Source organism: Bombus impatiens, unplaced genomic scaffold, assembly GCF_000188095.3.
Source record: "Bombus impatiens unplaced genomic scaffold, BIMP_2.2 scf_0359, whole genome shotgun sequence".
Classification (NCBI taxonomy): domain Eukaryota; kingdom Metazoa; phylum Arthropoda; class Insecta; order Hymenoptera; family Apidae; genus Bombus; species Bombus impatiens.
In genome coordinates, this window is record NT_176778.1 from 184,371 (window position 1) to 202,069 (window position 17,699).

General features: G+C 35.0%; 1 protein-coding gene across 13 annotated transcripts in view; it reads right to left on the bottom strand.

Moving 5' to 3' along the window:
- The window catches only part of LOC100740867 (potassium channel subfamily T member 2), a 200,840-nt gene that overhangs the window by 86,509 nt on the left and 96,632 nt on the right, over positions 1–17,699 (bottom strand). Inside the window, exon 1 of one of the 13 annotated variants that reach the window (XM_012385791.3) lies at positions 8,487–10,555. The exons of 11 other annotated variants lie outside the window; for them this stretch is intronic. In XM_012385791.3, coding sequence (XP_012241214.1) covers positions 8,487–8,557 — 71 coding nt within the window. In that variant the 5' untranslated portion in view covers positions 8,558–10,555. Of the gene's footprint in view, positions 1–8,486; positions 10,556–17,699 lie in introns of those variants that run through there. One more of the 13 variants, XM_033320797.1, reaches the window with a different exon arrangement.

Here is a 17,699-nt window from a genome sequence, read left to right on the forward strand (position 1 = left end):
ACAACATTTGCAACTGAAAATTACACTCGACTTGCCCATCTTGCCAACTATTATATTTCTTCCCAGTCTCGAGTGTCTTCGATTTCATCGCTTCGAATCTCCATCAATGGCCGAATTGTAACTTTCTAACTGCATTACCATGTTGTCGGAAGCTCGTAACAGACTAGAACATCGAGATGCACTCAATAGTGTTGGAAATCTATCGAAATTCTATTAACTCTTTGGAGGATACTCTTTGCGTCTTGTCAAAGAACTACGCGACAGCGGCCTTCTTAAAACGTGATTCGATAAAGGGCAAGAGCAACTGGTCGTGCAATTATTCGTCTTGTGACACGGAGTGCTTTGTTGAGACACCCTCTAAATTACTTCGATTATCTTAAGGTCTTTCGAAGGTTAATCGAATAATTAAGCGCGGAAAGCTGGTTCAAAGCTTTAATAACTAACACGGATAATACGATCCGCTTGCTTACTGGTAATAAGGCCGGGTCAATTATAACGTTATTAATTATTTTGGGGCTTATAGATTGTTATTACTATTTGTTGAGTTTGGCGAGGTGTAAATTTATTCGATATCCTTCACGTTTAATACGAGCGCGAATTAATATGCTATCTGTGTAAATTAATGTAACAGTTAATTTAAAAGGTAGTACGAGTTGTGAATGTTTCACGCGTTATTTACCGATACAGTAGCAAGAACGATAGAATATTTCTCGGTTCGTTAAAAGAATCATGGAGGGTGGCGCGATTAACGAATGGAGCTTACAACGTGCTTACAATGATCGATCAGATTCTTTTATTTTAATTTCGCGATTATAGGATTAGAACAGAGTTGACAAGTAGGCAACCCGCGAGCCAAATTCAGCAACATCGTACAATTTGAATTTGAAAGTTATATTTCATGTTATTATGTATGAAATTCGCTCACACGCTCTCTAATATTATTGAAGAATTGTAAAATGTTCAAAATTTCAAATGCTTCTGATTAAATACACTTCATTCGTTGTTTGTTTCAGCAACAGAAACTGAAATTCCAATATACATGCTACGTATTGTTATCATCTTTTGATAGAAAATAGAATCGAGATTAAATAGCATTAAATTAGAATAAAATAAAATAATAGAAAAGATCATAATAAAGATTAAAGTAACATTATCAGAACCCAGCATCCTTCGAATCCATTAGCGAATCTAGCCATAAGCTAACCATAGATCTAATATTATGCCCATGATGATAATTACGATGCTCTGTTTATCGATCCGTTTAATCGTGCACGGTATAATTCACTGTCATTAATGACGATGGAATCGTACGCTTTGATTCGAAATTAATCTTGCTTATCTAGTGATCGGTATGATTAAAAGAATTTTGATTAACTGATACTGTTACTAGGTTAACAAAATATCAAACCTGGGAAGCGTTATTCCACAATTGAATCGTTAACGCGTTAAGATATTCTTATTTCTTACTGCTAGTTAATAATGATAACTTTAATGCTATAACTTAATAACAGATAACTGAATTGCTAGTGTACCATGGATACGTTATTATATCGCTAGTAACAATTGTCCATTTCCCTCGTCCCCAATAGGATATCGATATTCATTGCGTTTTCAATAATTACGGACAATAATTAAATCATGTCCACGTTCGAATCTGCATTCAATTATGTTATTAATTTGTATCCCACGTAGACAGTGTGCTTTGTCGATTTAAGATGTTTTTATTAGATATAGGAAAAGATTCTGTGCTTTCAGTTTTATATTTTTTGTATCTTCGTGAACGAGCCGTATCTTTACCTTCGAAAGTAGAAATATTTTCTTCCCATTTTCTCAAACTTCTTACAATCACCGTGGCCTGTTAAAGGTAAAATCTCATTTGAAAAATCTCTGATATCGCTTTTTCCATGTTATGCATATCGTAATATTCCCATTGGAAATAGAAAAACATTTCTTCTTTTTTAACGAAACGTCATTGAATTTTCATTGACCTGAGGTCTAAAGAATATGCAATGTTAAACATATACTTTACCAACTGTAATTGTATTTGCAATTATGTTTTATATCTTATCGATAATTATCGATACGTTGAAAGGCAATGAGATATTTGAATTTTAGCATAACATAGTATGAAACTAGAAGCGCGGAATTTTTCTTTACGTCTAATAATATTTAGCTCTTTCGTGATGGAAGCTGGATCTGTATCTATGCGATAGAATTAAATCAATCTTCATCGTCCAAGTATTAATTAATTGCACGTATATTAACCTTCACGAAGAAATCTAAACGTTAATTTAATAACGATAGATGTAATAAAAATAGTATTAAAACTGGCTCATTAACCTATTTTTAATCTCTATCTTCGGAACAACATTGTATAATCCTCCTGATTATATTCTTATTTTTCTTGTTGCCCTTTGAACTCGTAAAAGCCACGTAATCGAACTACAATGCGTTTGCGCAAGCTACGAAGCACGTAAGAATGAAAGTTAGATAATAGAAGTTGAAAAAGTAACATAGCGTTCGAGCTGGTAACGAGTCAATTTCCAGCGCGAAAATTGAGACGCGACGCGGGACTAATTACATCGCACACCTTTCTTACTCTTTTCAGCAAGCCTTTTATTGTTTCTCTTCGTTCATGTTTATTCTGAAGCTTCTCGCGTATAATTCCAACAGAGTACAAAGGTTTAACCGGTATTTAATTAGACTTGGAAACGGCATCAGAAAGAGAGAAAGCTCGTTTGCGCTCTTCGATTTCTGTCGAAACATCTGTCAACATATCGCACCGTGAAGTATTCTTCTCAGGAAGCTGATCAAAATTATTTTCTCGTACTTTCGATGAACCCACGCACGCTTCATAAATGATGGTCGCTAATTACTTGATATAATCCTAGAGTTGTGAAACTCTTGTCGATTCATAACTTGAGACTGTCGTCATGCTGAGTCCCTTCCTCGAAATGTTTCCCAGAGACGTGAAATGTCACTATTGAATAAACGCGCAGGCAACGGAATTATGGCACGTGAACGAATATATGGATACGTGTAAATGTCACACAGTTGTTTCGTTGCTTGCAAAGACCTCGTAAATCGTCGTTAATTACCAATTAACAGATTTGGGTCATCGGTCGCGTAAACTATTTTCTGAAAAATGTAAGACTATGGAAAGGTCGTAAGGGTTGGATGTTAAGAATCTGTGGAATTTCATCGCCTATAATAATTTTCAAATTGTTCAGATTAGAGGGAATATTCTTTGACCGACTTTACGACTGTGATATTAAATTTGAATGATAACGTTGTTGGTTGTATCTTGATTTCGTAGTTAAGTGGAAGTTATAATAATAAGATTATTTGATTAACATTGCTTCTAAGGCATTTTCATTACGATCGGCTTAACCTTCACCGAGAGATTGGAGAAGCAATTGCAAAGCAATCCTATTAACATGCTAAATCTCTTATAGAGATGCAGCTTTTAATTACAAGTCACATGCAGAAGATATGTGCGAATTTTACTCAAATTAAACGCGAAACGATCTAAGCACAGTGTCAATGTATTTAGCGCCAAGTGGTGAGCCGCGTATACACAGAGCCCTTAGTTAGCCGAACCCGCAAATTCAGAATTAGGATTGCGCATCAAATATTTACCGACCACTTGTCCCATAATTGTCCCAGGTACCGTGAAAATCCTCGACTTGAGCTTCGTATAGGATCTTTGAAGAATAGGCAGATAAAGTTTCTTACGAATCTTAATTTAATAAATTCGATACGTTCGTGTTCGCGGTTATCGACGACACAAGGCAAGTGGAACAGAAACGTTGATCTACGTAGAAGTCTATAATTGGGATTTATAATTACAGACCTATCGTGGTATTCGGGTATTAATAAGGATCAATGTATGCGAGGATCATGCTGGTACGTATTGATCTCCGTAATCATCTAATTCAGCCCTTTAAGAATGACTAAATTATTAGAAGAAAAAATAAGTCATAAGGTAAATCGAAACGTATTCGAACATTTGTAGACACATTTTACGAATATATCACGTGTCTCGTACGAAACAATTTGAAAGATAACTAAAGTGATTAGCTGATCTTTATGTAATTCTATAATAAAATTCTATCTAACAAAATTTTTTATGCGAATTTGTCTTACTGTTTTAAAAAATCTATATTTTACTTTAAAACCTTCTGGTTACTTCGTTACTTTCAAACTATAGTTAGCGTTTTATATCGTTAGTGTTTCGAAAAGTGAACTGCGTTTATGGTAATTAATAACAAAGGGTCGTCACGAAGCTTTCTGACGTGGTACAATGCATCATAAATATCTGACAATAAAGATAATATTCCTGACAGCAAACGGAACAGAAATCTCGCGATTTAGATCTGTGCACATATGTGCGCCATTTGTTCGAGTAATATAGCATTCGGAAATTACATATTTCATATCGTATCTAGTTGTATTTGAATGAAAATTTACATTAGCATTATTTTGAAAATTGTCGAGACTACGAAACTAAATTTATTCGAATAGATTTTAATTAGTACTATTACACGTTATTTCTCGGTTTGTAATGGAAGCCTTGAAAAGTATTGTTAGGCGGTAACAAGACTGGCCTGGAGACCGTGAAAGACGATTATTAATTATGGTAGTCCCACCCCTAAGTTATTAGAATTCATCCCCTGTCAAAGACTCACTTTTCTCTTCAAACAAAGATTAATCGTTGCAAAGCTTAACAATTTACCTCAATAAATACCAATACTGAATCATATTATGATTTTACTTTTTTAATGGATACTGCACGTTATCTATCAATACAGTCCATGTTATCTGATTTGTAGTTCATAGATATTAATACTTTTTAAGAAATATTCTATCGCCTTCTGGCCGCAGAAAGCTTTCGAACAGAAAGATTTCTCGTACAACCTCAGCACTGATAGAAAGTATGGAGATTGAAATATAGGATATTAACGAATAATATAGAATGTTAATAAGTTTAGTGTACAAAATTACAGAATATTAAGGATAAATATAGGATAGAAAAAAACTTTGAATATTTTAAAACAAAGTTTACCATTGCATTTCAACAATTTCTAGTTTCTGTGTTTTGATCGTAGTTTGACGAACAATCAAAACCTTCTTCGTGGAAAATCAAACTATCGAACATGTTCAGTACTACAATCTACTTTTTTAAACTTCTATCACCCAACTGTTATTTCTACTGCAATATACACGAGTATCTAGTTCCTTTACAAATCCTTCATGGTAGTATTATATTCGAGAACTTCCCGATTCGGCTGTTGTAAGAATTGATTCTATCAAAGTTTTCGCCACGAAGTTCACCGACGAAGAAACATGGGAATCGAACGTGAAAATCATGCGATTGGAAATTGGTTGCGAAAACGACGCGATTGAAAATGAAACGAGACTTGTCGATAAAAATACGGATCATTGGTAATCGAATTCGTCGTCGATTAAACTATCATGTATTGAAATCCATATTGGAAGCACGTCAGATCTTTTGGATATGAAACTTCATTTTCTCTATTTCAAGTAATTTGAAACCTCTTAATTTTTTTATTACACCGTTATTTGCTTAATTTGGAATATCCTTTCAAATTTTTATTCTTATTCTCGTTAATTGAGTCAGTTGAATTTACGTAGTTTCAAACACTTTACTAATGTAAAGTCATTTTACTTGGCTTAAAATATTCCTCCACATTTTTACTCTCATCCTCATTAATCAAGTTAGTCGAGTTTAATTTAACGTTAATTTAGAATACTTTACCGATATAAAATTTTCGTTTTACTTAATTTGAAATATTCCTTAAAATTTCTACTCTCACCCTCATTAATCAAGTCAGTTGATTTTAAGTAATTTAGAACGTTTTACTAACGTAAACTTGTCGTTTTACCTGACTGTTTTTTCCTATAAAATTCAGACGATTTTAACTATCCTTTGACTTAAAAGGAACAGTCCAATTTCATACCTGCCAATATTGACTTCCTAAACCAAGTCAATTTTTTTCTGATTTTTCCGTTAGTTCATACTTTGTATATATCATTATAATTAATATCATAATAATTTACATGAGTGTATAATCGATTCTTTCATTTCCTATTCGATATTCGCCTGAAGCCAGGTTACTTTAACTCGGCTAATTTGAATACGAATAACTTGACTAATCTGAACGAGACTTTGAACATGTATAACTATCGAATAACTGATTTGTCGTGATTAAAACAATTGAATCGTTGATATTGTAGGAGAGAAAAAAACTTACAATGTCTCTTGCGTACGCGATGTTAGTTTCGAGAAAAAATTGTTCCTGAGATCGAGCGTAACGCAACGCTCGAGGCGAACAAGATGATTAATTGCTTCATGGCAAGAAGATTGTTTTAAATCCAATTTGTATTCGAGACAGTGAAATGGGACGATGAAATTGACCGATTTGGATTGGTTATATCGTCCAAAGTTGGTCATTTCTTTTTTACTCTTTACAATTATTACAGTAGCAGTTGTGTTTAAATTTGACACTGATTTATCTTCTAATTCGTAATTCCTTCCTTAGTATTTGTCATGAAATAATCAGTTTTATAAATCCTCCGAGGAACGATTTATAAAGCTACAGTATTCCAAGAAATCTAGAAAACACTAAAAGAAATGTTTACAAAGAAAGTCTTTATAAACGTACTTTATTTTGTCATTTTCTGCTACTTATTTCTGTATTTTTGTTACAAATGTAAGTTCGTTAAACGACGTTCAAAAGATATAAAACGATCGAGGAGAAGAAACTTCTGAGTGTTTTTAGGAAAATCATTGAAGAATCGATCAAAGAACTTTTGAAATGCGTTTCGCTACTTGAAATTCCAAAGAACTTTGTTACAGAACTTTGTGTCTAGCTTTACTACATTAGCTTACATGAAACATACACTTGCAATTTTATTCCAATAGCCAATTTCCGACGATAATTTCGTGAACGTTGTCCTGAGTCATCTCCTTTTCTCCAGTGAAATAGCGTGCACGTGAAACTGTATTTCCCGTGCGTTCTGTTATCAAAAGAAGGAAAAAGAAAAGGACACAATCGTTCTTACCTAAAAACGAAATATATGCATCGTTCTTTCCCCTGATGTCCTTTTATTGGCTTTATGTTGAGAAACAGATTATTTTGTAATTGAATTACCATTGTTCCACCGTAAAAAGTATGTAATCCTGCTTAAGCTGCGCGTCAGATTCGAGAGTGTACCCGATAAAACCTAAGTGTCTGTGAAAATCTACGAGCTAATTTACATTCCTTGCCTGAAAAGGTGAGAGAAACACGCCTGGGTCAAATGTATCGTATTGCACTCGCATGAAATTTTGACGCGTTTGAAAAAAAAAATAGAAAAAAGTGAACACATTCACGGTACATTAACAAGATTGAAGATTGTATGTTTTTCATTTATTTATCGTACTTGTAGTTTTTAGTAATTGTTTAATCAATAAAGTTTAATAAGCTGTCTACCCTTCAATTTCTACAGTAATCATTTGATAACAATATTTAAGAATACTTTTTTTATATTTTCATAGATCGTGCGAAACATGCATTGTTTATCTCTAAATTAACATTATTATACGTTGGAATAGAATATTTATGAAAGTAATAGGTACTCTACGAATACATTGCATTTCGGAGGAAAAATCTCAGTAACATCTCATATTTGTATTCACATTCTCGCTTTATTAAAAAGTATACTTTCAGCAAAAGTATTTTGATATACATAGATAAAAAATTCTCTCTACTCTGCTCCTTATATTTATTCATTTTTGTATTTTAATGTATTGCTATTTGCAAATGTTTATTTATTATATATTCTGAAAGACAACAAATTCAATGACTTCGTCCGATAAATCGTATATTTATAATCGAAAAATTTGGTCATACATTGTTCTCCAATTTATTGCAATATAAGTTTCTAAGATATTTCTCGTTATAATATACGTTTGTAACGTATATTACGTAACCATTTCATTTCGTAACCGAAATTAGTATTCTTTCAATTCTAGAACTCTGTACTGTTAAAAACTACAGAGAACAAAAACGTACTAATTATTTTCTATTGTCGCAAATAAGGTAACAATCATATTATATTATATATATTATACGTAAATAAAATTAACATCCTATCAATTAAAACACAATCAGTCACGCTGTATTATCAAAAGCAGCGAGAAGCGAACTATTTTGTACATAGAGTTGCCTGTTGTCATAAATAAAATATGTATTAATCAATTCAGCAATTGTAAGAGCAAAAGCAGAACTCGACATGGGCAAGGCTAAACCAGGCAGCACTCGTTTCAATAATTCACGGATAGCTCGGAGAAAGCATCGTTTTCAACGAGAATAGGATGCTTGTGGCGTGAATCATGTGTCTCGCTTAAAAGTGTGAGCCATTTCAAACAAGCTAATCCCATAATGGAAAATCTCGTCGTATATAAAATATCGTTCTACTACCTTGGTATTCTGTCATAGCTGTCCCAGCTGGTAAGACAGTTGTAACTGCTGTATCTGCTCGAGGTCGTCATAGCTAATGCCTTGCTCGATCACACATACTGAGTTTCTTCATCGATTTTCACCTTTCCTCGATCGACAGAGGGCAGACACTTTTCAAATTCACCAGCGTCACTCTGTCGCTTTTTTCCTGACTTTCCACGCTTGCAAAACGTTCAGTCTTGAATAACCAGTCTTTTTCTAGATTTCCTCCCTCTTTTCTCGTTTCTCTCGCATCAAAAATCAGAAAGACGCAGCTCGTAGTTCGTGGCCATTTCGGTTTAAATCGTTCACGATGAGATACAAACTACACTCGTTCACGAAACGGATACTTAACGATACAGGTACATAACTCTAGCACGTTCTATGTTTCATTCGCGAGACTTTTGGCGATGGAATCGTAAAAAATAACGCGTTTCGCCGATTCATACGAGGTACATACACACACAAGAACGGATTGCACGGAAACGATCGATAAAACTATGCCACTACTAGTTGGACCGCGACATTGAAAAGATCGGTTTCTATTCGTAAGTTGGACCACGCTTCGTCGTCTTTTTCTCTTCGCCCTTGCTCAAACGGTTAAAACGGTAAACGTCGATTAAATTCTACACTTAATTACCAGCCACCTGGGACACGGCACGCACGCGTACATATAACGCGTGCCACGCGCCTGTCTCTGTGTGTATGTATTAAAAATACTCTACGTTTTTGGACCCGCCAACCAGCGTGCTCGATAATATCGTAATTAGGAAGAAAACGGTGCGGCCGCCTTTTTACTTTGCCGCGGGACACGCACCGCCTTCAGGAATCTCCTTCGTCTTTTTGCAAAGACGACTCTCTTCTTAGCCAACCGTACGCTTACTTTATTGCGTTAAGTTGGTTCAACGGGGGGAACGAACCCGTCGCCACCCGTAATTCTCTGCTCTTCTTCCTTTTTTCTCCTTCCCTCTTTGCCCTCTAGCTCCTTCTTCTTTTTTTCTTTCCTATTTTTTCTTCTCTTTTCGCTTGCTCTTCTAATGAAATCTTCAGTTACGTTAGTATGCCTGAGGGGATGATTGTAATGGATTGGAATGGGGTTTAGAAGGAGTCACGGATGACACGTTCTTGGAAAAAAGATGTCAGTCGGGGCTCCGGGGAAAATAATAAAGAACAGCCCTTCTGTCGCATGCTCCCGTTGCAAGGCCACGAATTACTCCGACAAAACTGAGAGGAGCGTCTCCAAGGTTTACCAAAGCTCATTTCGAAGATTAAGGATAACGACGATTACGAAACATTTTTTACACAGTCAATCGTTGCTACTTGATATGTTGATTCACGAAACTCGTTCCAACGATGACTCGAAATTTCCTTCGTCTTCTTAAATCGAATGGTTCGTTTGGTCTCACCGGAAGCCGCAACTTCGTTCATCTCTCTGCGACGACTGACGACACTGCCTCGTCGAACCAGGATCCAAGAACGCGTCCTCCGGTTCTATTGGTCCCGCCACAAGCTCGTCGATCATAATCCAGAATTTTAGAAACCCGACTTTCGACCGAACGACACTCTTTGTCACACTGTCTTCCTTTTCTCGACGACAATGACCCGATAAGAACGATAACCAAAACTATCTAAACTGGCTCACGTTTTTTTCTTGAATTTGATAAACAACAAACTTTGATGGTGTCGGTTCGTCGTAACAACGATTAACGACAAACAATTGATCGACGTTCAGCGGCCGTTCAACGATGTTTCAATCCTCTTAAAAACTTGCTCGATCTGATCGATGACGGACAGGTGGTCGACGATCACAGCCGTTGATGGTCACGGTGCATCTTCAGCTGGAGACAACGGCATTTTCTCTTGAGGTACCGCATCTTTTGGAACGTTTGGCGTGTCGCGAGTCTGCGGGCAGTTTCAGGCGGAAACGCGGCGCTCTCGAGGTTTCATTAGCCCGCCGTAGAGGCATCGAGAGGTTGCCGCGCTGGCAGCTCCTCTCAGCAAAGTTCCGCAACCACAAGGCGCTTCGCGTGGCGTGGCCCAGCGCCGACTAGCGGGTTCAGCCTTAAGCTTTCGTTTCGTTCGTCGACCAGCAAAGCTGCGCGCAAGCTCGCGCAACTTCTCCCCTCCCGTTTTCTAACTCCCTCTCTCCTTACTTTTGGTATTCGCAGCACTCGTCCTTCTCGCCACAGAAGCCAGCTTCTTTTGGCGAATTCGCATAATAAAGTATCAAGGAGAGGGAAAAGAGGTGGCTGGAAAAGCAGATGAAAAATAATAAATCGTTCGACCAGCGTCTGACACGCACTTTCTGATTCGTTCTCCGCTTCGATATATTTGCTTACTTCTCGTGCCGATAAATTCAGCCTGATGAGTGCCCGTCTCTCTCACGCTTTGCTCGTGCGATCGCGATACGATCACGCATGCGAGGTTCAAAAGCGTGGCAGAGGCATTGTCAAGTCGGCTTATTAGCGCGATCTTTTATTGTTTCTGCTCCATTGTCTCTGCCTATTGTATCATCTGTTTTTCTGCGGTCCCGATGAATTGGATCGTGGAATTACCTGCTTGATTAGGTGGATGGAGACTGACTTATTGGTTATCAGCTCGTGGATACGGAGGGGTTAACGTCGCTATTATATTATATTATAGCTTTAGAAACAAAATATTTGTCAAACTTTACTTCGTATTTGATAGGACGAGGATTAACACGCGAGATATTCGGAAACGGCATTCAAAATGTTACACGAACGACACTCTGTTACGAGAGTAGCGTAAGATGAAGATACAGAAGGGAGCGAAGATTCTTCACATCCCTGCTGGGTCATCGAAAAGAGGGAAAACGTAATACGAGAAGAAAGTGTTTAAAAGACGTTGGATATCTCGATACCGACCCTGGATTGCGTTACTGTTGAACTATCGACTCATTCCTCCTTCTTCTTTATTTTACCAATGACAGGGCTGTTTGTGTATAACGTTGCCGTTTCCACATTTCTGTGCTTCGTTTCGTATCACGTTTCTTCTATCTTTCTCTATATTACACCTATATTTACGAAGAAACACGTACGATGAGATCACACGTGGAACATACCTATGTAATATATCTCAAACCCTGACACTTGCTTATTTAAACAAGTTTCCTAGACACGGAACGATCTTAAAAAAATCTCCAATTTTTTATGTGCGCGATATCGTTGCTTTTCCCTTCCGGCAATTTTATTTATTGTACTATGCTATACGGTACGAAGCTAAGATTATATCACGTGTTTTTAAACGCACGAATTTTCCCTCCGATATTAATTGGTTTACATTCTTCCTGCTCTCCGAATATGACTTTGAAATTTATGAGGCCCCCGTGACGCACATTGCAATCGGTTCACGTTCAATTTCAAGAATCGTTATTTCGTACTCGGAAATCTTCATCTCTAATTCCAGGTACAGCAGCTTGGGCTTGTAATTAAATCGACTAAGGTTTCCATGGTGTACAGAAACAAGATGTGAGCGATGAAGAACACCGAGAATGCTTCCAGTCTTGCCAACGTTCACCGCAACAATTTGTTTCCTTATCATACGATATTTGCAGTCCCGCACGAATTATCCCCAAGACGCAAGAGTTCGAGGCTCCGTGTTTATCCGCTTTGAAAGAATACGATCATTTCCTTTCTTGCATCTTTACGTAAATCAGCGGCAATAGGCGAGATACAAAGGAGGAAGAGAATATTGCAAGTGGAAGAAATCGCGAGGGAGGATTGCTAAGCTCTACTACCACTTTCACGCGAATAGTTTATGTCTCTTCTGTCTTCTCCATGGCAAATGAAGTTCTTCCTTGCCTAGTCATGATTTAAGTCCGCTAGAGATACAGCGTCACGACAATTTTGCAGCTGTGATACTGTGCGATTCGAAAGGCTTGTACAGGCTGATTCTCTCGTTAATTCAGTCAAAAGCAATGCAATTACTCTGTGGCGAGAACATTGTGTGGGTATATATGATTTGTTATCGGAGACCAACATCGTCCTTGTATCAAAGCCAATACGGTTAATAGGGTATTTCAAGATTTTCCTGTACACATTTTGTTAGCGAGTCCTGTAGATGAACGTAAGAGTAAAATGATACCAAACGTAAAAATAAGATGAAAAGCACAAGACTCATATTAGCAAAATAAGAACGAGAACGCGTGACTTGCAGCGTGATATTACAATTTAGATCAAATAGCGAAACAATCGTTCTATATTTAATCAAGAAACTAAATTGCACAATCTCACCATTGCAGAATCCATTGTAACGTCTTATCTAAAAAATAGAAATACTACCGATCTGCCTTAAAATAGTTGTAAGATAATTTCAGAATAATTTCGGGTACACGGATTGTTTCTTTAACGCGTCCGTTTCCTCGAGGGACAGTAACGAACGACGAAAGGAGTGCGGCTAGCGAAATAAAGTTTGATGCAAAGAAGACACCGAGGGAGATATCAAAGAAAACGGGACGACCTTGTCCTCAACATTTCATCCATACTAATTTCAACGTCAGCTGTCTTGGAAAATAACTGTGAAAAAGAACAATGTAAAAACTTCGAATGAAACAAATAGAAGATAGGTCTAGTCTGAGTATCCCGCCTCGAAATAAATGAAAGAAGGAGACATCCCGATGAAGTAATCGATCTCCAGACACTAATTTATTCCGAAGTTGTAGAATTTGTTTCTACGTGTGAGAGCACTGGAAACCAGAAATCATATAAGATTCTTCGATTTAAGGATTTTGCTGATGAAAAGAAACTGTGTCACCACAGGATGAAACATCTCGATACAGTGATTTGCGATTTACGAGGTAAGTTTTCCTTTAACCATAAAAGTACCTCTTGCTCGTCGTAAACCTTTGAAACGATACGGTGATCAAATGATGATAAAAAGACTTGGATTCTTAAAGTAATACTTGATTGTGTACCCGGATCATCGAAGAGTGGCGAAAGAAATATAAATGGACGAGTTGGCTATTATCAAACTGTACATGCTTATGCATTTAGGGACAATTTAAAAGTGCAAAAATCTGGAGAATCCACACACTATGCAGAAATATATAAAATATAATAATCATGTATAAATTCATTAATATACGAGAAAATTGGCTTTTAAGATACTTTTATGGTTTCTATGAAATTTATGCTTTCAATAAATATATCGTAGCTTTCGTGCACATTTTCATACTTCTTTTAAACTTTATCGATATAATCATAACGGTCGTATCTTATCACAGTGCTAATAAAATTTCAAAATGTTTCAAAATGTTTTGTATAACGCACATAATATGTTCGTAAAAGATTCCTATAAATTAATATAAGTGTCCTAATAGCTTTTTGAACCATTTGTCTTGGTCATTTTAGGGTATGCTAGATCAAAATATGTTCAGCATAAATTGCTTTAAGTAACTTATTGGTTATTGAGAATCGATAGGTTCTGTTAACAGAAGTAGTTAAGGAAGATCTATAGCTTGAGATGCATGCTCGTGAGAATAAACACGTAGAAATATTGATACACGTTATAAATTTAAAAATTGCAATAATATTTAAAATGCATATATCAGACTCAATGTATAGCATTGCCTCGTTAACAGAAAAGTAATTCCTGCTAAAGTTATTTGCGTAAATTATTTTTTAAATGATTTGTTAAATCATAAATTTTGGACTTCACATTCGGTAAAAGATTTCATAGATGGATATCTAATTGCCGAAATTTTTGTAAGCGAATTAAATGTTTGGCCAACATTTTCCAAATTCCGAAGTAACAAGGAATATAATATAATATCTCGCAAATATATAACTTCCAAGTTTCTTTTTCTCTTGTTTTTAAGGAAGCAGAGCATTCGTTATAATAAAAGAAATAGATGGAACGTGTGTAGAAAAAAGATGTTATAGCACATAATAAGCACTTTCCTACTTCATTTCTCTGAACAAAGATTTAATCAAGTTTTATCGCCTAATATATTTTCTCGTTTGTTACCAATCCTTCAATATCTATTTTAATTCAATTTTCATTGAATTTATTTTAAACACAAATGAAAGGCACAGTGTTGAATATTGCACTATCAGCAATAAAGTTGACTAAAATAGATCTTTACTTTTGTTTTTCTAAAGCGAAAGTATTGCATTTGCACAAGCTGGAAACAATCGATACTTGATTGTTGCGATCGCATAAAAAATCTTTAAATATCTCGCAGTTGGTTGATTATAAAATCGAGAATAGTCTTCGATCCATTTATTTTTGCTGCTTCATAATTGCTCGCAAAGTTACCCAACTTCCTGATGAATAAAACTTTGCCACTTTAGAAAGAACTTTCGTCATTTCAGTGTACGCAAACTCGGCTCCCTTCGGGGCAATTATTTCACCGTATGAGAATTACAGGAGAATATCTATGTATGTGTTACAAACAACTTAACAAAATAATAATATAACTCGTAAAACTGTATATTTTTGACACGATCGTCTTCTGTATTTTATAATTTTAAATTCATTATACACTAATAGAATTTAATGATAAAACTTTGTAATATAGAGATGTAATCTATGACATCTGTATAAAATTTCATACAGATGTTGAAGCGCACTAAATCTATTTTGTACATGTATAGTAAATTTTTTATGACACATAATTAATTACATTTTATAATTATAACGAAATAAAATTGTCACGACGTTTCATAGAAGCTATATTTGCTACAGAAAATGTTATATAATTGACTGTTTCATATAATGTATTGCTTATTTTCAAAAACAAGGTATAAAACTTGGTAATCTTCATAGTAAAATAATATATATTGAACTATTGTTTTATCGTTTATTATTTTAATCATTTATTGATCACTATTATATTTAAGCAGGCATCAACTGTGAATACGAACTGTATTATAACTGTATTATTAACTGTGAATACTGAACTGTGAATAAGTGATAACATTCATTGCGAAAAATTGCAATGACAATCTACGATCCACCATATAAATAACGATCGATTCTTTGATAATGTTTAAATTAAAGTTGAATATATTTGCACGAAACAAAATTTATCATACTTTATAACTCCGATTTAATGCCACGATAATAGCAATAGTTTCATATTTTAACGTTATTTTATGTCGAACGATTTAAACGGAAAGGATAAATTGTAATCATTTTGCATAATTAACATATCTGCTCATCTCGATGTTAATTATTTCATTCCATCGCATCGTATTAATTCGATGAACACTTTTTTCCCCACTGTTTCGGTGTAAAGCAGAACACGCGTTTTATGCGAAATTCATTCTTTCCCTCTTTTCCTTTTTCATTCTCCCACTTATCCATACATACGTCGATGAATTTTCATGAATATTAGAATCTTCTTATGTTCATGCACGCGGAGCTTGTTTGGACATTAATATTCGATGTATACGCAGAACTTTTTCAAACCTGCCGTTCGAGAATCCTGTCAAGACGATGGCGTCGCTCAAGAAAATACATATTAATTTCGCGTATTATAGAGCATAATGTTGGCAAAAAGCCGAAAGCTGGAATAAATCCATGACAACGATGTGAGGAAAGAAAATTCTATAACTTTTTAAAAAATTTTCTTTACATTAATTATTTTTATTTAGTCACAACTTTTATACCTTTAAATATCAACAGAACAGTGTTAAACCAACTGAAAGTACCGATTCACGCTAGCACAGAGTAGGATATTTTTAAAAATTAGTCATAATCACTTTTAACTAGTACGAATCGATATTTCATCCACTTTAAAAAAATGAGTAGCATATAAATAAGATCTGTTTAAACAAGATCTATTTATCAATAACAAGCATGCATATTAACCATCGATATTTGTACTATAGGAATATTAATTATGTACAAAATACTCAATAGAGAAGAATATATTAATAGGAATAATGAACAACAAACAAAAGGAACGATAAACTATACAAATGTGTTGCAAAATAAAGTTTGAGAAATAAATACGTAAGACAGACTTAAAATTAAAATAAATCTAATAAGAATAAAATACAGTTAAGCAAAGCGGTATTTCATACACGAAAACGTTATGTGTAAGAGTAATTACCTGAATCTATTAATTGTTAGAGTTACGATCAACTAGTGTTACCATGCGTTACTCTGGAAATCTATTACAGTTTTAGATATATTCTAACTTATGATGACAATTAACCATTTATTATCAATATGCAAACGAGGCACAGATTGCCAAGGTATCTAGCTGAAACCTATTTTATGAACATCGTTAAGTTATAACGGGGAGCCGATTTTCGAATCAAAACGTTATTGGACCTAAAACTGATTTATCGTTCTTTTGCTTAATTTAAACTACACGTGATGCCAATATCACATTGCGGCGTGCAATATTCGAGCACTATTGAATTATCCATTCCGTTTGTATCACTGATAGAGAATTCATTGTACCTGACAGTGTTAATAACGCGTTATTTTGTTACTGGACCAGATATCATACTATTATTCACGTTTATTATACAAATGATACTATATGTGTAAGTTGGAATTGATATTTAAAAAAATGCGTAAAAATAATACTGCATGAGCACGCTGTATGATAAAGACTACAACTAGAAGTAAGAACATAATATAGATACTCGTATGCATGAGTGATATTTTTTAGGAGAATAATTTTGAAATATACAAATTCTATTTGCTCATTTAAAATAAAAAAATTTCATATAAGCGAACAACGTTCTATTTAATTTTGCATTATCCTCCTGAACATTTGTTTTCCTTCGTTTTTTTTTAGAAAATGTATGTAAAATGTAAAGAAACAATCCTTTGCTTTTTTACAAAATCTCGTAAATATATCAACTATTTTTCAACTTCGAAGAAATTGGTATTGAAAAAATCTCAACGATATACCTCCGGTCGGTATATTTTTCCTATCGTCTTTAACCGCTGAATATTTACATTATACTTCGTCATAAATGATATTCAAACGTTCCTATAAGTTACGAAACACGAAAAGGTACCTTATGATAATTTCATATTTCATACGGCACGCGAATGAAACAAGACAGCTGAAATCTACGCTGTAACTCTTCCGGACTTGCCTGGTAAAAGTATAATTTATCACAAAGAAACTATAATACAAAGTTTCCAATCCAAGAAATCACACCTAGTAACATTAATAACAACCTAACAGGACACTGTCAGAGATATCGC